The 27,198-nt window shown below is 42.9% G+C and overlaps 1 protein-coding gene across 1 annotated transcript; it reads left to right on the top strand.

Moving 5' to 3' along the window:
• Window positions 1-398: 398 nt before the first annotated feature.
• On the top strand, window positions 399-26,267 carry DDX52 (DExD-box helicase 52). The gene is made up of 15 exons (XM_070945316.1): window positions 399-502; window positions 2,309-2,540; window positions 3,886-4,025; window positions 4,237-4,422; window positions 6,775-6,918; window positions 7,741-7,852; window positions 7,938-8,010; window positions 9,188-9,391; window positions 10,663-10,753; window positions 14,354-14,476; window positions 15,532-15,682; window positions 18,934-19,009; window positions 20,436-20,507; window positions 24,275-24,367; window positions 25,837-26,267. Exons 1-15 carry the CDS (start codon window positions 416-418, stop codon window positions 25,934-25,936), a joined length of 1,884 nt encoding a protein of 627 aa, XP_070801417.1. The 5' UTR covers window positions 399-415; the 3' UTR covers window positions 25,937-26,267.
• The last annotated feature ends 931 nt before the right edge of the window (window positions 26,268-27,198 follow it).

Raw genomic sequence — 27,198 nt, 5'->3', positions numbered from 1 at the left:
AGAATTCCCTAGGCAGCTTATGGCTGGCTAGGGAATTCTGGGAGTTGAAGTCCACACATTTTAAGGATGCTGGGAGTTGAAGTCCACACATTTTAAGGATGCTGAGCTTGAGAAACACTACTTTATTATACTTTCTTATTGGGAATAAATCCCATTAAATCCCATTCATAAGTGCGCGTCTGCATAGGATTACAGGGCAAACTATTTCTTTAAGGGCTTTCTTTAACCGGAAGTCTTAAACCGCTCTTGATTATCTCTCAGCCTAAGACGGACGGAAGAGTGACTCTCTCTCCCCTATCATCTCTATGGCTGTTTTCGCGTGGCTTTCCTCTTCCCATTGGTCCTTCGAGTCGCCGGTTGCCGGGCAACACGCGTGCGGCCGCGCGGTGCAGGCCGGGAAGGGGAGGCGAGCGGCATGGATGCCCACGAGCTCTTCCGGAAACTGGGAGCTGGAGCCAAATTCGACGTGAGGCGCTTCAGGCGGGACGCGGAGCGTTTCGGGGTGAGGAGCGGAGGCCGCGTCCTCGTCGCTGGGCAGGCGTCCAGGGCTGAGCGAATGGGGGGTGGGGGGGGTGGAGGCTGTGGGGTTGGCAAAACGGGGGGAAATTCTCCCTCCATTGATTGGAGTCGAGTCCGAAATGAATGGACGGCACTTCTCCTCAAACCGTTTTGTCGCTATGATCATTATTTGAAAACTATTTTAAGAGAAAGTTTTTGTATCTCTAACAAAATGGGTATGTGTGTATGTGTATATGTGTAAATATAATATATATATATATACACACACAAAAACATATGAATATATATATATATATATATATATATATATATATATATATATATATATATATATATATATATATATATATATGTTTTCTGAGGTTTTCGCGGGTGTTTGTATGTAGGTCTTTGGTTATTCGGGTTTTCTCCCGCGTAAAATTGGAGGTTTCTTGGTAACGTTTCGACGAAGTCTCATTCGTCATCTTCAGGCTGGTGTCTTCGGCTTCGTGCTCCTTCGTGCTTCGAACATTGCTCCTAGAAGCACGAAGCCGAAGACACCAGCCTGAAGATATATATATAAGCATATATATATGCTAAGTGAATTCGGCTTCCCCATTGACTTTGCTTTTCAGAAGGTTGCAAAGCAGGTTCATATGACTCCAGGACATTACAACCGTCATAAATACGAGTCGGTGACCAAGCATCCAAACTTTGACCATGTGACCGTGGGGATGCCGCAACGTTTGGTCGTGTGAAAAACAGTCATAAGTCACTTTTTCTCAGTACCATTGTAACTTTGAACAGACACTAAATGAACTGTTGTAAGTTGAGGGCTACCTGTGTAAATCCTTAGATATATTGCTATATTTCCAGTCTGCTGTTGGATAGTGTTCTGCCCCAGCTATGGACCCCAAAGAACGCAGTACAAACAAAGGCTGTTAATTAACTTTCTTAACAGACTACAAGACTCCAAAGAATAAATAATCATAATCTTACTAGGATTGGCAAAAAGCCTAGAAGCAATTTGCAGAGATCAAGGCGCGAAGGAGAGTGAACTAAGTTGTTCCCTGCAAATTGCTTCAGTCGGCCTTCCTCCTTAAATAGGCTAAGGGAGTGGCCAATTAGCCCCAAGCCTTTCTCTCTCGAGGAGACCTCCTCCTGAGGAACCACTCCTATCTTTTGGCAGCTCTGCGCGCCCGTGCATCGAGAAGAGGCTCCTCCTCTTCTTCCTCTTCACTTATGGGAGCTTCTGGAGGTTCTGAAGGCCCTGGCTGAATCCCCACCTCTGGCACCACATCTTCTCCAGCCTCCTCATTGTCCGACTTGAGTGCCAGCTGCACAGACTGCTGGTGCAGCACCACACCAGCCTCCTCGCTGTCGGAATCAGCTACTAGCTGCACAGGCCGCTGACGGGCCACAACAGATAGAAATTCTTAACTCCAAAGTGCTCAGGATGGCTAGACTTTCACCATATTTTAGATTGGGCCAAAAGAGATTTGGAAAATAAGTGGTTCAGCTCCTGCATGGAGCAGACCATCGTTTCATTTATATGAATAGTTTGTTTGGAGATAGCATGCCTTGTGAAACAGTAATTGTATTTTGTTAATGTGAGTGTAAATTTAAATGAGCAAGCAGACACATGCAAATACAAAATAACTCTGTAAGGGGGGTAAAGTAGGACAGTGCTAATTGATCAAAAATTGCTACTAATTTTTGTTTTGTTTTGCCTATGCATGTTATTGGCCCTTAGTTCTCTCTGGGAATATAGCAGTTTTACATTGAAGAAAGTGTGGCTATTTAATTTCAGGTACTAAGAACTAAAGAAGAAGCAACTAAAACATCAGAGATTCTTGGATCTCTTGATTTTTTTGGAAAGAAAAGAAAAGAAAATGAACTCCATGAAGCTCAAACCAAAACATTGGAACGGTCTAATTTGCCCCTTGAAGAGGTAGCAGGACCACAAAAAACACAGGCTGCAAAGAAGAGAAAAGGAGATGAACAAAGTACTAAAGGGAAGAAAAAAAAGAAAAAAGACCAAGGTAATGAAGGGCTGACTACCCATTAACGTCAAAAAATATGAAATTATTTTTGGTTTTCGTTGAGTTGCATGAAAGTTGTAGTTGCCCATGGAGATTCTCAGTCATCCAGGTCATGGTTGTCCCAAAGGTGCTTTTTCAAGAAGCAACTGGACTTTCTGGTTTTTCTTTGAAGACGTTTCGCTCTGAAGATTCACTTACTAAAGAAGCGTCTTGGATGAGAAGCGAAATGTCTTCAAAGAAAAACGAAGTCTGCCAGTTGCCTCTTGAAAAAGCACTTTTGGGAAAGATTTTAGTTGTTTCTTGGTATCTTGATACTTTCCACTTTGTTTATTAGAGTTTTGACGTATGTGGCTTGGAATTTATTTTGTAGGAAAAGCATTTAGAGTTCTATTTTATATAAATGTATATGTAAAACTTGACCAGAATATATAGATTACAGATTTTCATAGAGTTAGAACCATCACCTAGACCATTCATCCCAAAATTGGCCTTACACATGCATACCCATACCCATGTGGTATATGGCATATCAAGTACTTAGGACTTGGCATCAAAAGGAAACAACAGCCAACAACTTAATAGCCAGCCATCAACACCTCAATCAACAACTAAAAAGCCACATACATGCATTGTGGTCCAATGTACCATATTTTTCGGACTATAAGATGCTCCGGACTATAAGATACACATTAGCTTTAGAGGAGGAAAACAAGGGGAAAAAAAATCTGCCTCTGCCGCCTGTTTGCTGCCACTGCAGCCCATTCGTTGTGGCCTGTTTGCTGCCGCCACCCATTTGTCACAGCCCGTTCACTGCCCGTTTGTTGTGGGCCGTTCACTGCCGCCAGTTTCCCGCGGCCCATTCGCCGTGGCTTGTTTGCTGTTGATCGCTGTGAACGAGTGGTGGCGATAGGCGGCGGCAATCCCCACTGCCTAGAACAGCTGATCAGCACCACATCACCCCCCCAAAAAAATATTCGCTCTATAAGACACATAGACATTTCCACCCACTGTTGGGGTGGGTGGGGGAAGTGTGTCTTATAGTCTGAAAAATACTGTACTTAAAGGAGACCAGGTTGCAAAGTCTGATATAAAATATCTTAAATAGTGGCCATTGCAACGGATTAGTTTTATTCTTATTTGTGGTTTAGCTCAGTGGTTGTCAACCTTTTCTTCACCACGGACCCCCTTTGAATTCCTTTTGTGGCTACGGAACCCCAAGACTTGACTCAAGATTTAAATCAACATTTCTTCAAGCCTTCACAGACCCCCTGTGACAACATCGTGGCCCCCCCAGCAGACCACAGGTTGAGAAGCACTGGTTTGATGATGTTCTTGTAACTTTCAGAAACAGTTGCTGTAATTCCTGGTACTGAAAATGATGGTATATTATGGATGTCCACTCTGGAGGCAAAACTTGACATTCCAAAAAGCAAGGGTAAAAAGGAACCCAAAACAAAGAAATTAAAACAAGTTAGACAAGAAAAGGTGAGTTGCTTCTCTTTTGGCATGTTCTCTAAAAATAAACAATCAAATGAATGAAGATAAAGGAATGCTATTTTTTCAAAATAATATATTTTTTCAAAATAATAATAAGGCGTTCAGTTGAAACGGAGATGAAGTTTTCATGGAAATTATTGATATTTAATATGAAAATTTCATTTAAATAAAATGTAATCTTTCTCTTACCTTTTCCCAGATAAATCATTTCAGAAATAAGCACAAAATCTACATTCAAGGCACGGATCTCCCAGACCCAATCGCTTCCTTTGAAGAACTTGGAAGAGAATATAAAATCCACTCTAAGATTATGAAGAATATTGAAGCTGCTGGATTCCAGATTCCCACACCAATTCAGATGCAAGCTATTCCCGTCATGCTTCATGTGTGTCCCACTTATATTCTCCTCTGAGAGAAAATGGTGATGATGTTGCCGTTATATGCTTTAGGCCAGTGATGGCTAACCTTTTTGTTGTTGTGTGCCAAAAGCGGGGGGAGTACAGTGGGGTCACGCGTGCGTGTGCCCACACCCATAATTCAATGCACGTGTGACACCCCCCCACTCCCTCTGCTTTTGGCATATAATGACATGGTGGGCCCGGTAGGCCCGTTTATCACCCTCGCAAGGCTCCAGAGGCTTTCTTGGAGCCTGGGGAGGGCAAAAACAGCCTTCCCCATACCCCCGGAGGCCCTTCGGAGGTCGGAAACAGCCCATTTCCTGACTTCCAGTGGGACCAGAAGGCCCGAAAATCAGCTGGCTGGCGCGCTGGAGCTGAGCTAGGGCAATGCTCGCGTGCCCACAGATATGGCTCCACATGCCACCTGTGGCACCCGTGCCATAGGTTCGCCATCACGGCTTTAGGCTATGAAAGAGGAATTGTGCTCATGTGTGCCCACACACATGTACTTATACAGGTAATCCTTGATTTATGACCACAATTGCGACCCTAACCAAGTTGGCTGTTAAGTGAGTCACCCTTGATTTTACAACCTCTTTTTTTTTGTCATAGTTGTTAATCAAATCAATGTAATTGTTAAGGGAATCGCATAGGTATTAAGCGAATCTGGTTTCACCCATTGACTTTGCTTGTCAAAAACTGTCTGGGAAGGTCACAAATTGTGATTACGTGATACCAGGATGCTGCAGCTGCAGTCATAACAGCACTAGCACGTAGACTTATATATCACTTCACAGTGCTTTACAGCCTCTCGAAGTTGTTTAGAGTCAGCATATTGCCTGCAACAATCTGGGTCCTCATTTTACCCACCTCGGAAGGATGGAAGGCTGAGTAACCTTGAGCCTGATGAGCTTTGAACTGCCAAATTGCAGGCAGCAGTTGCAGAAATAGCCTGCAGTACTGCACTCTAACCACTGCGCCATACATCACTTTTTTCGATGCCATTGTGACTTTGAACAGTCACTCAACAAAGGGTTGTAAGTCAAGGGTTACCTGTACAGGTAGTCCTCTTGTTATGACCATAATCGAGCCCAAAATTTATTTTGTTAAGTGAAACATTTGTTAAGTGAGTTTTGCCCCATCTTTCGACTTTTCTCGCCACAGTGGTTAAGTGAATCATTGCATTTGTTAAGGTAGTAATGTGGTTGTTAGGTGAATCTGGCTTTCCCATTGACTTTGCTGGTCGGAAGGTCGTAAAAGCTGATCACATAACACCGGAACACTGCAACAGTCATAAATAGGAGCCAGTTGGCAAGCTTCTGAATTTTGATCATGTCACTGTGGGGGATGCTACAATGGATGTAAGTGTGAAAAACGATCATAAGCCACTTTTTTCAGTGCCGTTGTAACTTTGAACGGTCACTAAATGGTGTAAGTCAAGAGTTAGCTGTACAGTGCAGTAGCTGCCAGTGAGCAAACATAACTACAGTAGTGGTCAAAATTGTGGAAACCTTTTGGGGAAAGTGTATTTTTGAGGTTTGATGGCTAATAACACCACTTTTTTTTGGAGTTTCAAGATAATCACATTCCACTGCTGGAATGGCCTGGGAATAGCCCAGATCTTAACCCAATTGAAAAACTATGGAGCTGACTAAAGAAACTTGTTAGTCAGAAGCGACCCAGCAATAAAACCCAGTTAATAGAAGCCATCCTTCAATCTTGGTTTCGCATGATAACAGCTGCAGAACTAAAAGACTTAGTTCACTCCATGGGAAGACATTGTCAGGCTGTATTTCATGCTAAAGGTTACCCAACCAAGTATTAACTGACATGGTGATCACTTTTGTATGTCTTGTTTTTTCTATGGTGATCATTTTTGTATATCTCGTTTTTTCTACGTGTTTCACTTTTCTTCTTTATACTGTAACTGCTCTTCTAATAGTAAATCCTTCATAAAAGTTATTGCATTACATTCTTGATTAAATTATCTTTCCATTGATAAATAATTTTATGGTACTACTCCAAAAAAAAAAGTGATGTTATTAGAAAATACACTTTTCCCAAAAGGTTTCCACAATTTTGGCCACTACTGTATAATAAATATCTCATTGATGCCTTTCTAATGGAAGGATTGATGGGGGGACTACCACGCAGGACTGATGTCAGGTTGATTGGCATAATTATTGCAAGTGCTTGGTGCCCTGAGGGTGTTAGAAATGCCAGCCTCCAGAACTGAAATTCACGTGCCTGCTATGGCCCCCTCCTTTGCCACTTTTCGTGCACATTTTATATACTCTTTGTGTTCAGCTGAGCCTTGTTCCTTTCGTTTTGCATCCCAGGGTCGTGAGCTCCTGGCTTGTGCTCCCACTGGCTCAGGGAAGACACTGGCATTCAGCATTCCCATTTTAACCCACCTGAAGCAACCCATGAATAAAGGTTTCAGAGCTCTTGTGCTATCGCCCACGCGGGAACTTGCTAGTCAGGTAAGCTGACTTTCGTCTTTTAAATTTAGCATAAAGGTATGTTCAAATGGAACAAAAATGAAACTTAGATTTTGGGTTATACCGATTAGTTAGATTGGTTGTTATAGAAATGGCTAGTTTACATTATTACGTAAAAGTAAAAAGTTGAGGTTTGACGTTAATGCCTTATTCTACTGCACCAAAGGGAATCGGAAATCAATGCCATTTCTTTCTTTTTTCCCCTCTTCTTTTTCCCACTTTTCTCTTCCCTTTTTTCCTTCCCTGTTTTTCCTATTGCTTACTTTTGTGGTTTTTGTGTGCTACGTTATAAACTAATAAAAATGGTTATAAATGAAATGAAAAAGATATGTTCAAATGCTGTTCGAGCCAAAGCTCAGTAGGAATAGCAGGGTGATGAAAATGTTAGTCTAGGACAGGTGTCTCCAAACTTAGCAACTTTAAGACTTGTGGACTTCCAACTCCCAGAATTCCTCAACCATGAGGAAGGATGGAAGGCTGCATCAACCTTGAGCCTGGTGAGATTCGAACTGCCAAATTGCAGGCAGCCGGCAGTCAGCAGAAGGAGCCTGCATTCTAACCATCGCAGCTCAGTGATTAGAATGCAGCAAATAACGTAGCAAATCAAGAGTTGAAAACGATTTAAATAATCTTTAGTCAATATCCCAGTGATCTGAAAAAGGCTTCCATTCCCCGTTATTCCATGACGATGGTCCCCCTGGTGTATTTATTTTCTGTGCTTTGTTTTTCTGCTTCTGAAAATAACGGTGACTCTTCAGATATTTCAACCTATATTTCAGCTGTGTAAATTCGTCTCCCTTTTAGACCCACAGAGAGCTACTTAAGTTGTCTGAAGGCCTCGGCTTCAGGATACATTTGATTCACAAAGCTGCTGAAACAGCGAAGAAGTTTGGGCCGAAGTCCTCTCAGAAATTTGGTAAGATAGGAGTAAACAGGGATCCACATTCAACTCCCATCTGCTTGCTTCTTCTAGCTCTCCTTAACTGTTGCTTTTTCTACAGATATTTTGGTGACTACTCCAAACAGACTTATCTATCTGCTGAAACAAGATCCCCCAGCCATAGATCTGACCAGGTAAAAAGGAATAGATACCCCTCCCCCTCTCCTTTTTTAAAATGTGCACTGTATTTGGTAATATTTGTTAAAAGATGGACCTGCAGTACAGGGATGGGTTCTACTTACCTTTACTACCGGTTCACAGCGGGGCCGCGTGTGCGCGCTTGCTTTGCTTGTGCGTGCTCTCCTGCGCATGCACAGAAGCATTTTGATGACGTTGAGATCGGTGGGCGGAGCCTCCCGCCGGTTTTACTACTGGTTCTATAGAACCGGTGCGAACTGGGGGGCAACCCACCACTGCTGCGGTAGTATTTAGTGCTGTTTGTCGATTTAATTCTGCATAAAGGTATTGATCCCAATAAATCCCATGCCAATTAAAATTTATAATGTATGCATTAAAAAAAAGTCCATAAAGATGGAAAATTTTATTAGCCTGTAGCAGAAAAGCTCAGCAAGTAATAATCTTTCAGGGTGGTTAAAAGTCTCTAGAGATTCTCAGTCATCCAGGTTATGGTTGTCCAAAAGGTGCTTTTTCAGGACTTTGTTTGTTTTTCCTTGAAGACGTTTTGCTTCTCATCCAAGAAGCTTCTTCAGTTCTGACTGGATAGTGGGGAATGGAAGGATTTATATTCCTTGCAGACAGCTGGTCATCTGCATTCTTTAAGAGGGTGGTTGAAGCACTTGGAGGTTTATCTGTGTCCTCAGGGTCACCTGAGTAGTGCTCTTAGTTCCTGCAGTCTGCAATTTTTTCCTCTGAAAATCCAATCCTACTCCCACCCTGAGGACACAGATAAACCTCCATGTGCTTCAACCACCCTCTAAAAGGATGCAGATGACCAGTCGTCTGCAAGGAATATAAATCCTTCCATTCCCCACTATCCAGTCAGAGCTGAAGAAGCTTCTTGGATGAGAAGCGAAACGTCTTCAAAAGAAAAAACAAGGAAGTCCGGTTGCCTCCTGAAAAAGCATTTCTGGGTTTCAGGGTGGTTATGAAGAAATATGTAGAAGAAACAGAGGAACTTACAAGAAAAGTTGAGTATATATTAGCAAATAATTAAATATCCATACCCTTTCATTCTGATATTTGCTCACCAGCCTTAATAAGGCTGTCTGGAACGTGACAGTGAGCAGTGATCTGATTTTACTATGTAAGATGTGTATCGCCTCCTAATTGCAGCCTTATCTTCTGCCCTAGAGTTGAATGGCTGGTAGTCGATGAGTCAGACAAATTGTTTGAAGATGGGAAGACAGGATTCCGAGACCAGCTGGCAACCGTCTTCTTGGCGTGTTCCTCCCACGTTGTCAAGAGAGCCATGTTCAGTGCAACATTTGCACATGATGTAGAGCAGTGGTGTAAACTCAACCTTGACAATATCATTTCTGTATCCATTGGAGCAAGGTGAGTGTTGGAATTAAAGGTTGCCTCTCCCTGATTCGTTCTCCTTGCCTGGTCTCTACCAGAAGGGAAGTCACTTGCCCATTCACTTCCTGCTCTGGAATCAAATTCTTCCTACGGAGTTCCATTGCTCCTCTTCCTTTTCTGGGCACTTTCCATTGCCGTTTCTTGCCCTGCTGAAGAGACAAGCAGATTTGAGTTAAGCTGAAGAGGCTGCTTGTCTTTTTGACGTACAAAGTCATTTGGACTCAAATTTCATTTATCAGAGGGTTGTCTAGGCCAGGGCCTCCAACCTTGGCAACTTTAAGACTTGCGGACTTCAACTCCCAGAGTTCCTCAGCCAGCAAAGCAAAGCTGGCGGAGGAATACTGGGAGTTGAAGTCCACAAGTCTTAAAGTTGCCAAGGTTGGAGACCCCTGGTCTAGGCTACAGTTCTTCCTCCTATCCCAAGGTCATTCCCACATACAGAAGGGGAGCAAGACTGTTCTAAGTGGCTGCTGATGCTGAACTGCATCTTATTCTGTGAACTCCGCTCCTTATAAACTCTTTTTATTTTGTGAAGTATCTCGTATTCTTAATCTCACAACACCCGGACAGACTCAACCATACTTCCAACTAGGAAACTGAGCATCCTAGACCAAGCTAAATCCAAATTGCTTGGTCTAGAGAATTGCTGGAAGCCTGGCAGTCAGACAAATCAACCATCAATACACACATTGAGATAAAGCGTTTTTTCATGCCGTTCAAAAGAGAAAAATAAACTAAGAAGAAAACAAAAAGACCGAAGAGGTCATTTTCATTTTGATATTTGCTTAAGGTGAAATCGAAAACAGTTGAGCCCCAAATATCTGTTGCACATCCTTTCTAGCAACCAGCATGCAGATAAGCAGGGATTGACACCAGACAAATTATCAAGCAGACAACAACAATGGATATATTACCATGGAAAAAAATAGAGCTTTACTGACACTGGCATGTCAAGCTAGTGTATATAAACAGGGTGCAAATCCCACATTCACTGATGTTCAGTTCAGAACTGAAGAAGCTTTTTGAATGAGAAGCGAAACGTTTTCAAGGAAAAAGCCAAGAAAGTCCAGTTGTCCTTTGGAAAAGCACCTTTGGGATATTTTGATGAAAGATGTTTTCTAAACCCCTTGTAACATTTCCTGAGTGGCATAAGGCAAATATAAAAGGGAGTTCACCTTAAAAAAAATGTTTATTAAGCCTGAGCTGTCTTCACAGAACTGACGCAGGTCTTTGACTTTTTGCTTCAGAAATGCTGCAGTCGAGACGGTGGATCAAGAGCTCTTATTTGTTGGATCAGAGACAGGAAAACTGTTAGCTATGAGAAATCTTGTGAAAAAGGTAATTTGTTTTTCATGCTGAGACTGTCTATGTGGGACTTTTCTGCGCTGAATCAGCCTGATGTGTTCATAAAGCGGAATAAATGACTAGACTAGACTAGACTAGACTAGACACTAGACTAGACTAGACTAGACTAGACTAGACTAGACTAGAATAGAATAGAATAGAATAGAATAGAATAGAATAGAATAGAATAGAATAGAATAGAATAGAATAGAATAACAGAATTGGAAGGGACCTTGGAGGTCTTCTAGTCCAACCCCCTGCTTAGGCAGGAAACTCTACACCACTTCAGACAAATGGTTATCCAACATCTTCTTAAAAACTTCCAGTATTGGAGCATTCACAACTTCTGGAGGCAAGTCGTTCCACTGGTTAATTGTTCTAACTCTCAGGAAATTTCTCCTTAGTTCTAGGTTGCTTCTCCCTTTGATTAGTTTCCACCCATTGCTTCTTGTACTGCCTTCAGGTGCTTTGGAGAATAGCTTGACTCCCTCTTCTTTGTGGCAACCCCTGAGATATTGGAAGACTGCTATCATGTCAACCCTTGTCCTTCTTTTCCTCAAATTAGCCATACCCAGTTCCTGCAACCATTCTTCATATGTTTTAGCCTCCAGTCCCCTAATCATCTTTGTTGCTTTGTTGCTCTTTGATGAATAGAACACCTTGAGAGTTGCAGATGTTTTAGAAGAGGAAGATAGAAGCCATTAGAGATATAGAATTCACTTAAAATGCCAAGTGAGAATCCTCTTTCTTTAAGGTACTTTCATGTTGAAAGGAAGGAAGGAGGGAGAGAAGTGGAGGAAAGACCTATACAGGCCTCAGATACACAACCAACCATTTTCATATCAACAAGCCAAATATTATTTGTCTCATGAGATAGCAGTCTGTGAGCCAGGCAGAATTTTGGAATGAGCTTCATTGCTCTTTGTATCTAATCTTTCTTCTACTGCTGTGTGATGTCAGAATTAGAACATCCAGTTGAGATTCTAACCAAATCTCTCTGCTGCAGTGATGTTTTTGGAGATCACTGGGTAATGTTGGGTCACCCTCTTGAAGGATCTTGAGGCTGCAACACGAGGAAATGCTTATTTATTAAACAAATTTATTCGGCCACCCAACTTGCAGGCGATTCTAAGTGGCTTACAATAAAAGATCCACAACATAAAAGCCTATAACCCAGGGGTCTATTAAGCAGGTTCTGACAGGTTCTGGACAACCGGTAACGGAAATTTTGAGTAGTTTGGAGAACTGGCAAATACCACCTCTGGCTGGCCCCAGGAGTGGGGAGGGAATGAAGATTTTGCAATACCCTTCCCCCAGGAGTGGGGAGGGAATGAAGATTTTGCAATATCCTTCCCCCAGGAGTGGGGTGGGAATGGAGATTTTGCAGTATCCTTCCCCTGCCACGCCCACCAAGCCATGCCCACAGAACCAGTAGTAAAAAAAAAAAAAAAATTGAATTTCACCACTGTTCCAAATACCTTAGTTTTGCCTTGCTGAAGTCCTGATTGGCAAATGCCACCTCTGGCTGGCCCCAGAGTGGGGTGGGAATGGAGATTTTGCAATATCCTTCCCCTGCCATGCCCACCAAGCCACGCCCACAGAACCGGTAGTAAAAAAAAAATTGAATTCCACCACTGCTATAACCCCCTCCCCTCTATGACAGCAACCCAATCAAATCAACTTTTGATTGGTTCCATCTCCACTCTAGGTTCCCCAGGCCTGCTGACAAAACCACGTCTTCAGCACCTTTTGGATAAGCAACAAAGTGACGGCCAATCATATATCTGGGGAATGTTTCCTATAGAGGAGGCATCTAATGAGAAGGCCCTTTTGTGGTCCCACCAGACGTACTTCCCTAATAGATGGAATCCTCAACATTCCCTGCCTTCCCATTCTGATCAGCTGGGCTAATGGAGAGGTGCTCCTTCAAAGAGCCTTGGCCTCAAGTCAAGGAATGCTGCCCTGGTCTCCCTGAGAATAAAATAAATGTTCTCAGTAACTTACCGTATTTTTCGGAGTACAAGACGCACTGGACTATAAGACGCACCTACCTTTTTTGGTGAGGAAAACAAGAAAAAGAAATCTGCCTCTGCCTCCCAGCAATTTTGCCTCCTTGCAGCAAACAGCAGCCTGCTTTACTTTCATTTTCGTTTTCAGCATAGCTTGAGTAGCACAAGAAAAAAAAATCTGCTCCCAGCAATTTACCTCCTTGCAGCAAGCAGCAGAGGCCTGCACAGCAATAGGCAATGGCAATCCCTGCAGCCTGAAACAGCTGAGAGTCGGGGACAATCAACTTGTGCTAATTAGGCTGTGCTGAAGCTGAAATGGCCTGTTTCTTCTTGCTGCTTGCTGCAAGGAGGTAAATTGCTCAGAGGCAGAGGCCAAAGGGTGGGGGCCAGTGGGTGGGAGGGGCTACATTCGGTGTATAAGATGCACCCAAATTTTTACCCCCTTTTAAGGGGGAAAAAGGTGTGTTTTATACCCCGAAAAATACGATGGTCTGCTGATAAAATTAGAAATAAAAGTAGATGAGTAAAATATAGAAAAAAGTTAATAGAGTTAATACAGCTAAGCAAATTAAGAAGACGATGTAAAGTATTAGATATTTAATGTATTGGTATTAAGTTAATAGATTAAATAATGAAGATGATTGTAAATTTTAACTGTTATTGCACAAACATTGGTATTCAGACGACACACTGTTTAGATGGATTATTTGTACTAAAATAATTTTTTTAAAAAAATATTAAAAAAAACTTAAGTCTGTTGCTATAGGTAGTCCTCGACCACAACTGAGCCCAAAATTTATGTTGCTAAGTGAAACATTTGTTCAATTAATTTTGCCCCACTTTATGATTTTCCCTGCCCTAAGCTGTTAAGTGAATCACTGCAGTGGTTAAGTTAGTATCACGGTTGTTAAACGAGTCTGGTTTCCTCATTGAGTTTGCTTGCAAGAGGGTTATGAAAGCTGATCACATGACCGGACACAGGACACTGCAACCGTCATAAATATGAGTCATTTGCCAAAGATCCGAATTTTGATTACGTGACCATGGGGATGCTGCAACGGTCTTAGGTGTGAAAAACGGTCACAAGTCATTTTTTCAGTGCCATTGCAACTTTGAATGGACACTAAATGAACTATTGTAAATCAAGGACTACCTGTAATATGTAGACAGTATATTTTCTCTTTCTCTTCCTTTTCCTTCTTTAATTTTCCTCTCTGTTCTTCTTCCTCTAACTTCCCCTCCCTTCCTTCACCAACCCACCCTCTCTCTTTTCTTCCCCTCCCTTTCTGCACCAGATTGGGGAAAGTTTTTATCTATATTGGCTGCCAATGTCTCTACCAGGTTGAGAAACATCTGTTTCCTTAGACAGGTCCCAATCCCATGGGCCCAACCATTTAAAAACTAAATTGGGCTTCTTTCCGAATACCCTGAATATGATAGGATTGCGTGGATGTAGAGTTAAGAGTACTTCCTGAATCTGAAGAATGAATTGACTAGGCCAGCTGACAGCCACAGCATTACATCACTTCCTGTCTGGATTGTCACCTCACCCTGGCTCTCTCCTTTTCTTTCCCTCCCATTACAGGGCTTCACACCTCCAGTCTTGGTGTTTGTCCAATCTATTGAACGGGCTAAAGAGCTGTTTCATGAGCTTGTTTACGAAGGCATCAACGTGGACGTCATTCATGCAGACAGGACTCAACAACAGGTGAGGGGGGAGACGCCTTTTTGGGGTATGGAAGAACATTTCATAAGCTAGTTAACAGACTTGGAAGGGACTTTGGAGGTCTTCTAGTCCAACCCCCTGCTCAAGCAGGAGTCCCTATACCAGGGGTGTCAAACTCTATTTTTTTTTTATTTGATTTATATGCCACCCTTCTCCGGAGACTCAGGGCGGCTTACAATGCGTTAAGCAATAGCCTTCATACTTTTGTATATTTATACAAAGTCAGCTTATTGCCCCCACAAACTGGGTCCTCAATTTACCTACCTTAGAAAGGATGGAAGGCTGAGTCAACCTTGAGCCTGGGGAGATTCGAACTTGCAGTAATTGCAGACAGCTGGTGTTAATCACAATGCTATCAGTCTGCTGAGCCACCAGGCTGCATCGGGGTTGTGTTTGACCTTGTGGGGGTCGGGGTGGGCATGTCCAGCTCGACGTCACTCGTGTTGGGGGGCACCTGTGGTGGCCTGAGCGCTCTGCCAGCGAAAATGGGCTTCTGAGCTCTGTTTTGGGCTGCGACGGCCTCCTGCAACCCTCTGCCAGCGAAAACAGAGTTCACACGCGGCCCTCCTGAGCTCCATTTCTGCTGGCAGAGACACCACGGGCCAGTCTTTCGCTGCTTCCAGGGTGGCCCCACAGGCCAGACCTAAGTATCCCACGGGCCGGATCTAGCTCCCGGGCCTTGAGTTTGACACCTCTGCCCTATACCATTTCAGACAAGTGGCTGCCCAGTTCTCTTCTTAAAAGCCTCCAGTGATGGAGCACCCCACAACATCTGAAGGCAAGCCATTCCGCTGGTTAATTTCTCCTGAGTTCCAGCTGGTTCTATTCTTGATTAGTTTCCATCCATTGTTAGTTCCTGCTTGTCTTTTTTTTTTTTCTTCTTCTTCTTTCCCCTGGTTCTTGCTTTTAGGAGAGCTTTGCCAACTGCCTCTCTTCAAGAGGGCATGTTTTGGGTTCTGGTGGAAGAGAAGTTGCTTCTGCAGGTATTTAATCATGGCTTACGCGAGGATTTTTCTCCCCCCCCCCCCTTTCCCTAGAGAGATAATGTAGTGCACAGTTTCAGAGCTGGGAAGATCTGGGTCCTTATTTGCACTGCTTTGCTGGCTCGAGGGATCGATTTCAAAGGAGTGAACATGGTGATCAATTTTGACTTCCCCAGCAGTGCCGTGGAATATATCCACCGGATAGGTGAGTTTAGGGTTCTTCTGCGTTTTAAATATAAGAGCATTTTGTCATTTCAGCATTTTTTTTTTAATTTGATTTATATGCCGTCCTTCTCCGGAGACTCAGGGCGGCTTACAATGCGTTAAGCAATAGCCTTCATCCTTTTGTATATTTATACAAAGTCAGCTTATTGCCCCCACAAACTGGGTCCTCAATTTACCCACCTTAGAAAGGATGGACGGCTGAGTCAGCCTTGAGCCTGGTGAGATTCGAACCTGCAGTAATTGCAGGCAGCTGGTCTTAATAACAGGGTGCTTTAGACCACTGTACTACCAAGGCTCCTTGGTTCCTTGGCTCCTTCCATTTGACTTGGAAAATAACCTGCAAGTTTTTGATCAAAAAAAAGAGACAATACCAATCAGCGCTTGGAAAGTCCTGCCATTGTATCTGATTCTTTCCTTTTTTAAAAAAAAAATAAACTTTATTGAAGTTTATTTTAACATAAAATACAAACAACAGGAAAAACAATTAGGGAATTGAGGAAGGGGAAAAAAGAGGTTGAAAGAAAAAGAAATAAAGCATTCACTTCCAACTTCCTTCGGTGAGGTAAATTACAATGTAAAGTTACAATATGCACTTAGTCCTTGACTTACAACCCTTCATTTAGTGACCGAAGTTACAGCTGCACTGATAAAAGTGACTCGTGACCGTTTTTCACACTTACCATGATCGTTGCAACATCCCAATGATCATGTGATCAAAAATTGGATGCTTGCCAACTGGTTCACACTTATGACAATTGCTGTGTCCTGGGGTCATGTGATCTCCTTTTGTGATATTCTGACAAGCAAAGTCAATGGGGAAGGCAGATTCTCTTAGCAACCAGTGTTAGTAACTTAACAATTGCAGTGATTCCCTTAACAACTGTGGCAAGAAAGGTTGTAAAATGGGGTAAAACTCCCTTAACAACTGCCTCAGTTAATATAGGTAGTCCTCTGCTTACAACCATTGAGCCCAAAATGTATGTTGTTAAGTGAGAAATGTATTATGTTTTATCCCATTTTACGACTTTTCTTGCCACACTTGTTAAGTGAATCACTGCAGCTGTTAATAACACGGTTGTTAAGTGAATCTGGCTTCTCCATTGACTCTGCTTGTCAGAAGGTCACAAAAAGAGACCCCAGGACACTGCAACCGTCATAAATGGGCATCAGTTGTCAAGCATCCGAATGTAAATGATGTGAACGTGGGGATGCTGCAACCGTCATAAGTATAAAAACAACATACAGTGTTGTTGTAACTTTGAATGGTCACTAAATGAACTGTTGTATGTGGAGGACTACCTGTATTAGAAATTTTGAGCTAATTGTAGTCATAAATTGAGGACTACCTGTAATCAATAACTACTAGCTATTTCTAGAACAACAAAGTAATCTAATAATCAAAATTCAAAATCAGAAGTTCATTTTTTTTCTGCTTCGAGCACGAAGTTAACGGTCTCCGGATAGAAACAAAACTGGAAATATTCTTTCCTTTGATATGGACAGTTAGCTTTGCCATCTCTGCCAGTTCCATTACTTTATCCATCCATTCTATTTCACCCAAGGATTGTCATAAATCAGTAGTGGGTTGCTACTGGTTCGCCCCGGATCCGATAAACCGGCAGTGGCGGGAAGCTCCACCCACCCGCCCGGACACTTCGCATGCGCAGAAGCATTGCGAGCGCATGCATGCGCACGAGCAAACAGGTAGCAAACTAAATTGAAGCCCACTACTGGTCCTAATGTTTCAAACTATAATGAACCTTAAAATGTTTGGAATTGCTGTAAGAACATCCTAAATCTCTTTGTGATATTTGAATGCCAAAAAGCCAGGCACCAAATTTAGTGCCTGGTTTTCTCACACAATGGTCAGAGAAGGAGCTATTGTATCCTAGACATAATTACAAGGAAAATTTTGCCTTGGCATTGCAGCCTTCCAACCTTAGTAGTCAACCTTTTTTCACTGCAACTTGTAATATAGGACTTGACTTCCTTTTAGACGTCATCCTGTCCCTTGGAGCTTTTCCATTCGTTCCCTCTCTTCCTCTTCCTCTTCCTCTTTTCTTTTAAGGAAGATAAAATCATGACCTTGACAAATCAGGCTGCAACTGAAGTCTGATCTGTTGCTCTTCAAATGTGTAATCCAGTAACTGGGAAATGCAAAGTGGAGATGATTAATATATTATTATGATGACTCATATAACCCAGTATAACTATATCTCTCTCTATATATATATAAATTATTTTCCTTTAGCTGACATCTCCCACTATCTGTCCAATACAAAGAAAGAAAGCATGGCATTCAATAATTATTTGGCTACAATTCAGTAGCAGAATAAGCTAACTTGAATAGATGTAATATGTCCTCTGGACCTACACGTTGGAACAAACCATGGTAAAGATGGAGTGCCTCCCACATAGTTTTTATCTGAACACACATCTGAACCGGGAAGGGAATTTACTAACTAAAATCATGGGCTCTCTCTGTATGCATGTAAAGTATGTATGTCAGGGGTGGGTTCTACTTACCTTTACTACCGGTTCGCAACGAGATCACGCGCTCGCTTCACTCACGCAGAAGCTTCTGCACATGCGCAGATTGCTTCTGATGACATCAGGGTCAGTGGGCGGAGCCTCCCGCCGGTTTTACTACCGGTTCTATAGAACCAGTCCGAACCGGGGGCAACCCACCACTGATGTATGTGTGTACGTATGTATAAAATGTATAAAGCTGCCCATCTTACCAAAGGTGACTCTGGGTGGGTGCACAACAATAGATAAATAGATCTATGGTAGATCTCTTATTGGATCAGACCTGGTAAGGACTCTTGCAGCAGCAGACAAGGGTCTCCAGTTTGTATTAACATTCTGAAATATGGAGATCTCGCATTTAGAAATAGCAATAGCAATAGCACTTAGACTTATATACCACTTCACAGTGCTTTACAGCCGTCTCTAAGCGGTTTTACAGAGTCATCATATTGCCCCCAACAATCTGGGTCCTCATTTTACCAAACTAGTAAGGATGGAAGGCCGAGTCAATCTTGATCCAGTGAGGATTGAACTGTAGGCAGCCGGCAGTCAGCAGAAGTAGCCTGCAGTATTGCATTCTAACCATTGCGCCACTGCAGCTCTTGGGAGATGTAAGGATGTCTTTGCAAGCTACCTGTTTCTGCCTTCAAGAGCTCCTCCTTTATTGTTACCTAGGCTAAATACTATTCTCTCTTGCAACAGGTCGCACAGGGAGAGCAGGGCACACAGGAAAGGCAATTACCTTCTTTACTGAAGATGACAAGCCATTACTGCGAAGGTACCTCTTCCATTTAGGGCTTCATTTACCTTGTTCGTGAGCTTGACCATTGTTGAGCAAGTCAAGGCTTCAAGAATGAGCCATGGGCCAACTTGGCGGTATTTCCTCCTCCACCCTCCTGGTCTGCTGGCAAAATGGCACGAGGCCCTTGACCCTCTGGCTATGAGTTGCAGTTGCAGCAGACTCCGTATCTTGGCTTATATGTAGAAAGAATTCAGCGGTTATTTCCCCCCTTCATTATTTATTTATTCCCTGCCTTTGTTATTTTTTATAAATAACTCAAGGCAGCAAACACACACAATGCTCCTTCCTCCCCCTATTTTCCCCACAAGAAGAACAACCCTGTAAAGTGGGCTGGCCCAAAGTCACCTAGCCGGCTTTCATGTCTAAGGCCAAACTAGAATTCCCAGTCTCCTAGTGATAGGCCCCAAATCACCCAGCCAACTTTCTTGCCTAAGGCTGACAAGAACTCCATCTCCTGATAAATCACCCAGTCACCCAGTAAGCTTTCATGCCTAAGGCTGGGCTAGAACTCACAGTCTCCTGGTGATTGGCCCAAAGTCACCCATCCAGCTTTCACACCTAAGGCTGGCTAGAACTGGTGATTGGCCCAGGGGGAGAGCCTTCTCTGTGGGGGCATCTACCGTCTGGAATGAGCTCCCCCCAGAGATACGGAGGATCCCGGATCTGCGCACCTTCCGCCGCGCTGTGAAGACCTTTTTATTCCACCAGGCGGGCTTGGCCTAATCTTTTCCCTCTTTTTAATATGTAAATTTTAATCTGTTTTTAAATTATTGGGGTGTTTTAATTTGTCTGGGCCAAAATGGTTTTAGTTCGATTTTATCTGGTTTTTAAATTTTTTGTATCTATGTATTTTATTGTTTGGCTGTTCACCGCCCTGAGTCCTTCGGGAGTAGGGCGGTATACAAATCAAATAAACTAAACTAAACTAAAGTCATGCATTTGACCTTCATGTCTAAGGCCAGACTAGAACTCACAGTCTCCTGGTGATTGGCCCAAAGTTACCCATCCAGCTTTCATGTCTAAGGCTGACTAGAACTCCGTCTCCTGATAATTCACCCAAAGTCACCCAGGCAGCTTTCACACCTAAGGCCGGCTAGAACTGGTGATTGGCCCAAAGTTATGCATTTGACCTTCATGTCTAAGGCCAGATTAGAACTCCCAGTCTTCTGGGTTTTAGCATATCTATGGAGAAATGATATTTGGAATATCATTTCATATCAGTACTTGAGAAGCTATTAAGACAAATTTGGGCCCAGATTGTCTATCTCTAATCTCTGCCTTGGCAAGGCGCAGATGAATGTTTGATCCTCCAATTTTAGGCAATTAGGTAGCAATCATAAGCTGTAGGTTTGTTCTCACTATTTCCCTCCTGCCTTTCATCCCTTGTTTTGTTCCCTTTTAGCATAGCCTCCGTTATCCAGAGAGCTGGTTGTCCTGTCCCGGATTACATAAAACACTTTCGCAAACTGCAAAGGTATGTTCTCTGAGGTCAAGGTGAATGAAGTAGCTAAGGCACTGTGTTCTGGGTGTTTCCAATTGCCTGAAATCACATTCGCTCTCTCCTGACCACTGCTGAAGTTAAGATCAAACAGGTGCCCTGGGCATGCAACTTTTGGCTCTTGAGAGCCAGCAGAGAGAGAAAAAACATGACATGTTAAGAAAAAACATGACATGGCAGCCTGATTGCTGCTTTACATATTTATTTCAGTGGTAATTCTTTGCTGTGTTAGCCCCCTATGGGGGTTTCCCAGGGGCATAGTCCGAAAGAATGATGGGGACAAAAGCCTACAGCTGCATCCTAAGTGCACAGTACCATGATGACGAACTTATTATTTATTGGTTCGATTTATATGCCGCCCTTCTCCGGAGACTCAGGGAGGCTTACAGTGCATTAAGCAATAGCCGTCATACTTTTGTATATACCTGCTTAGTAGGGCCTTCGTCGCCCCCCCCCCCCCCGTGGTGTTCTTTTGTATACAAAGTCAGTTTATTGCCCCCACAAACCGGGTCCTCATTTTACCTACCTCGGAAGGATGGAAGGCTGAGTCAACCTTGAGCCTGGTGAGATTTGAACTTGCAGTAATTGCAGGCAGCTGGCAGCTAAGTGCTACTTAACAACACTTTAGTCCGCTGTGCCACCAAGGATCTGTGTGCAGGAAGTGGCACGCAAAGCCATTTTTCTGGGCACACAAGCTGTCGCCCAACTCACCAGCTGCACATGCGCGCGCGCCCCAGCTGGTGTTTGTGCCTGCAGTGTGCATGCACGCAATTCAGGGGACCCAGCTGGTCTTCGGAGCCCACCTGCGCATGCACGTGCGTTTGCACATGCACATGAGAGTACTGGTGTGCAGTGTGTGCATACACAGGCAGCGTTCACGTGCATGCATTGCATGTGTGAAAACCACACGCATGCGCAGATGGTGTGATTGCGTGCGCAGCACACGGTGGGGCACATGTGCGAAAGCTGTGTGCATGCGTAAGATAGTGTGGTTGCACGCGCAGCACATGGGGACGCACACAAAAGCTGTGCGCATGTGCAGATGGTGCGGTTATGTGCACAGCGCATGGGGGAGGAGCCGCACGGACGGCACGCGCACATGCAAAGTGCACAAAGCACGGACCTGTTCAGCTCTTGGTGAGTAAAAGGTTCGCTACCACATCTAAGGCTCAAGGTTGACTCAGCCTTCCATCCTTTCTAAGGTAGGTAAACTGAGGACCCAGTTTGTGGGGATAAAGGCTATTGCTTAACGCATTGTAAGCCGCCCTGAGTCTCCAGAGAAGGGCAGCATATAAATCAAATAAAAAAAAAAAAGGCGCACCTGTCAGAGTCCTTAGAAACTTTGCTTAATGTCTCCCAGGTTCCTCATTCCTTCTGATCCTTTTAATGATTCTTTTAATAAAACAAACTAAGTAGGAAGCGGTGTGCTACAAAACCAAGCTCCAGGAGTATCACCATTTCCTCAACTTATGACCACAGTTGAGCCCAAAATTTATGCTGCTAATCGAGACATTTATTAACGTGAGTTTTGCTGCACTTTACAACCTTTCTTGCCCTGGTTGCTAAGTGAATAAGTGCAGTTGCTAAGTGAATCACACGGTTGTTAAGTGAATCTGGTTTCGCCATTGACTTCGCTTGTCAGAAGGTCGCAAAAGGGGATCAAATGACCCTGGGACACTGCGACCGTCATAAATATGAACCAGTTCCCAAGCATCATGTGACTATGGGGATGCTACAACGATCATAAGTGTGAAAAACGATCGTAAGCCACTTTTGTCAGTGCCATTGTAATTTAGAATGGTCACTAAATGAATGGTTGTAAGTCAAGGACTACCTACAGTTGTCAGGAATGAGCCCTACACTAGATCTTTGGGGATGGTAGAATCACGCTGGAGGCTAATTCCTTGTTCATTTCTTGAATCCCACCATTTAACACAAGCTGTGTCCTGGTGGATCAGCCCCTGGCCCATCTTGTCCGTTGAATTCTCACACTGGCTAACCAAGTGCACAAGCAAGCTCTCTAGCCTTTCAACAGGTGGTCACCAAGATGCACCTGTGTATGGTTTGCCAATTGCACTGTGGCAGATAGGACAACGCTCCAGAGGGTTAACATCATTGCCCAGAGGATCATCGGTTGCCCTCTCCCCTCTTTGGAAGAGCTTTATAGTTCCCGCTGCCTTAAGAAAGTTCAAAACATTCTTAAAGATCCATCTCATCCTGGGCACCCTTTTTTTTAAACTATTACCATTTGGCAGACGGTACAGGACACTAAAAACAAGGACAAATAGGCTGAAAAACAGCTTCTATCCCAGGACAATAACCATATTGAATTCTACGGTATAATGCAATATCGGATTTTCAATTTCAATTATATAGAATGTAAAGGATGTATGTTTTGTGTTTTTAATAGTTAAAATAACTATTTAATAGTTAAAATACACTGAAGACGGCATTTAATTTGGTTGTACCATGTGCAATGACAATAAACTAAGCTAAACTAAACTAAATGGGCTCTTTGTGACTAATCACCGAGATCTTGAGGTTACTTTCTTCCTAATTTATTCCCTTATGTGTCATATACTTTTTAAACCTTTTAATAATGATTGTTTTTCATGTTTTATGTTTTTATATGTTTATTGCCCAGAATAACTTCTTACGAGATAGGCAGCTATATAAATCAATAAATCAATCTTTCCTTCCCTCCCTCCGCCCATCACATCATATTAAGCAAGTCTTCTAAGGCAGCCATTTTTTTGAGTGTGCTTACTACATGTTCTCAAAATTACAAATATAGTCCCAGCTCAAGGTGTCTTTTATTTAGTAACTTGTTTGAGTTCTCCCCAATTTCATTTCCTTATTAAATAAATATTATTTTTCTCTTTTTTAGTTTCCAGGGTTCTGGAAAATCTGCCTCCTTTTAGAATGAGGGCTCCTGACAAGTTATATGTGCTGACTATGTCAAATGTAACTTCTTTAGGAAATTTATTCTGTGCACTCATAAACATTTTTTGTTCTTGCAAGTGAATTTTCACACTTAGGTGTTAGTTTAGGGGTCTGCAACCCACGGCTCTGGAGCCGCATGTGGCGCTCTCATCCCTCTGCTGCAGCTCCCTGTCGCTCAAAATATGTGTCACAACCGCCAGTATGCAACACCCACTGGAACATGATTTATTGAGCTTTTTGACCCATTTTTTTTTTCAGAGTTCAAAATGTTTTTGTTGCATGCTGAGATAAAAATTTGTTTTCTCTGTAGCAGTTCATTGATTTCATAAATGCAACACACTATAGTTTTTTTTAGTGCATAGCATAAAGGTAAAAAACAATATATCCAGAGTTATCTTCATCTTTGATGTCAAAAGGGTTTTATGGCTCCTGGTGTTTTCTTTTCTGTGGGAAACTGGTCCAAATGGCTCTTTGAGTGTTTAAGATTGCCAGCCCCTGATTTAGTTCAAGATGACTGAAACATGTCATATGCTTTCATACTTCCTTCTTTAATCCTTTTTTTTTGTTCAGGTGTTCCTATAACCACATTATGGTTTCCACTGACTGCCCAAACCAGAATGAGGAGTTCTGTTCAGATTAGCTCTCTGGTGGATTTGATCATTTGGCAGCTCAGGTTCACAACAAGGAACAGGAAAATGAAAAGGGAGCAAGGAAGGGAAACTGGACAGTAAACTTTGCTAATGAACTGTTTCTATTTTATTTCTCCTTCCTTTTTCCTCTGCCCTGAATGTCATATTCAGCAAGCAAAAGAAGAAATTTACAAAGAAGCCCTTGGAAAGGGCACACATCCTGACATCTCCTAAGTTCTTGCAAAAGAAAGCCAAGAAAAACAAGTAAGCAGACACTCCTGGGTCCAAATGATTTTTTGAAAAGTGTTGCATATAGATGCAAACGGGCTTCAAAAATTTTAGCAAGGGGTTCCGGTTGCTGAGTGGGTGTGGCCATGGTGGGTGTGGCCTAGTCGGCCGCCTGTACCACAGTGAGGGGGGTGGGCATTATTGCCCTCCCCGGGCTCTGGAGGCTTTCCTCGAGCCTCCAGGAGGCGAAAACGGCCTCCCCAGGCTCTGGAGGCCGGCAACTAACTTCCTACCCGAACTTCCAGTAGGTCCATTTTTCACCCTCCCTGAGCCTCCACGCGCACCCTACACTTACCTGCATCCAAAACAGGCCACATGGGGACTCCTGGGAGGGGCTGGGGAGGCGGGAGTGGGATTTGGGGGTTCTCTGAACTGCACAGAATCTTAGCTAGAGGTTCTCCCGAACCCCTGCGAACCCCTAGCAATCCACCCCTGGGTGCAAATATAGGTGAATACAGGAGCCAATGAAATAACACTGTGCACATTCCTAGAACATTCCTAGAAAAACCTAAGAGTAGGGTACTTTCAATTTGCCATTTTGCAAATTTCCTATTAAGGAATGTAACATTTCCCAGTGGATCCTTAACAGAATAACGTAGTTGGAAGGAACCTTAGATGTCTTCTAGTCCAACTCCCTTTGGACAGTATCAGTGTCAGAAATCTTATTAACATAGCAATAGATGCAACTTTTTAAAAATTATAAATCTGTCACTGTTTGGGTTGACTTTTTAAAAAGTAGCTCTTAATAGGCTTTTCATGCCGTTCCCTTCTTTATTAGCATATAAACACAGTATCTCATGTTCATTCTACTTTGTATTAATATTTCACCGGCAAGTTGCTGTGAGTTCTAAAACAATACAGTTAAATTGTGCTGTGTTAAATACAGAAAATTGCCCTTGTTTGTTGTTTCTGGCTGTGAATTTACAAAGTTTTGAATCAAGGTAGTCTTTATTTAGTGACTGCTTCATTTAGCAACTGTTTGGAGTTACAAAGTTGATGAAAAAGTAACTTTGCAACCGGTCCTTGCATTTACAACCTTTGGAGGCCTGTAAAGTGAAGGAAAATGGAAATAAAATCATAAGCACAGTCATGGTTTCATTCAGTAAATATTTTGCTTAATGACTGAATTGCTTGTCCCAGTTGTGGTCGTTAAACAAAGACAATCTCTATTTCCAAGGATCCGTTATTGTTTTAAGAATCAATTTCAAGCCACCTGAATACAACGTAGTTTGCTACCACCGATTTTGGGTTTTCAGCTATAAACAAGCCACTCAGAGTCGCTAGAAGTTGGGTGGCATCCAGGTTTAATTTATTATTATTATTGAAATGAGTATATATCCTACTACAAAAAAGTTAAGTGGTAACTAACTTTTGGTTTGGTTTTTAAAGTTTCAGAAAGTTGGCTGTAGTTCTTACAACTTATTTGTTCCTTTTACTTTTAATAGGTCACTTGTCCGGAAAATGAAAAAGAACTCCAAGGAAGTCCAAAGTAACAATTCTCAGAAACGGGCAACTCCAGAAAATTCAGTTGCTTTGTCAAAATGAACAAGGATTTTTTTGATCTTTGCAAGAAGAATAAACCTGGGGAGCCCTTTTTTGATGGACAAATACTTTGATTTTGCTTCTTTGATATATGTAGGTTGCTGTTTTTCTACTTTACCTTTAGTTACAGGGTACCTCATCCCCCAGCCCCTGATTAAGGGGGGGCTTGAATCAGATCATCCTTCTTGGTGACAGTGTGATGGTGCCAATGCAAGTGTCACACCACAAGAAGATATCAGATGCAGTCATCACTGGCACAGAAAGGACTCCAGATGCAAAGGATTCCTCTTAATGATAAATGAGACTCGGCTCATAATAAAAGAGAGAACTTCTACTACTAATCTTTGTCATTGATTATGGAAATCAAATATCGGAATGTAGTTACTGGTTCTGTGGTGACAATATAAGACAACCTTTATTGTCATTTTTTTACTGTGGGCATCCTGGCACACATTAGTGATGAAATTCTATTGCCTGCTCTCACATGTGTACACATAACACCCATATAGACATGCTAAATACCAGAGGTGCCAAACTCAATTTCATTGAGAGCCTCATCAGGGTTTGACCTCGGGGTGCCGGAGTGGATGTGGCTGGGATAGGCAAGGTCAGCTCGATGTCACTCGGGGGGAGGGGGTATCTCTGGTGGCCAAGTGCTAAGGCTGGACTTCCCTCAGACCCTCCCTCACTCTCATTATAACTTTCCTTCCTTCCTTTTCCTTCCCTTTTCCTTCTCCTTTCTTCTTCCTTCCCTTCCTTATTTTTCCTTCCTTGCTCTCTTCCCACTCTTTTCTTTCTTTTTCTTTCCTTCCTTCCTTCCTCTTTCCTTTTCTCCTTTCCTGTCCCCCTTCTTGCATGCTCAAATGCAAAAGGGGAAACATTTCTCCCTTTGTTTTTAGTTTGTTTTGCTAGCCCTCTGCCAGTGAAAATGGAGCTGGGGGGGGGCACATGTGGCCTTCAAGGGCCCCATTTTCGACCAAGACAGCCTCCTGCAGCCCTCTGCCAGCAAAAACGGCTGTCACAGCTGAAAATGGGGTCCGGGAGGGCCACATATGCCCCCCCTTCCCCGAGCTCTGTTTTCACTGGCAGAGGCACTACAAGCCAGTCCTTCACTGTTTCCAGGGCAGGTCAGATCTGGCCCACGGAGTTTGACACCCCTGCTATATACATACATACGTATGTAGGTCTTTGGTTATTCGGGTTTTCTCCTGCGTAAAATTGGAAGTGTCTTGGCGACGTTTCGACGAAGTCTCATTTGTCATCTT

The sequence above is a fragment of the Pituophis catenifer genome, unplaced genomic scaffold (genome assembly GCF_029215685.1).
Source record: "Pituophis catenifer annectens isolate HBS135680 unplaced genomic scaffold, rPitCat1.0.hap2 SCAF_1, whole genome shotgun sequence".
Classification (NCBI taxonomy): Eukaryota; Metazoa; Chordata; class Lepidosauria; order Squamata; family Colubridae; genus Pituophis; species Pituophis catenifer.
Note: the sequence above shows the minus strand (reverse complement) of the source record. Positions and strands in the feature narration are given on the sequence as shown.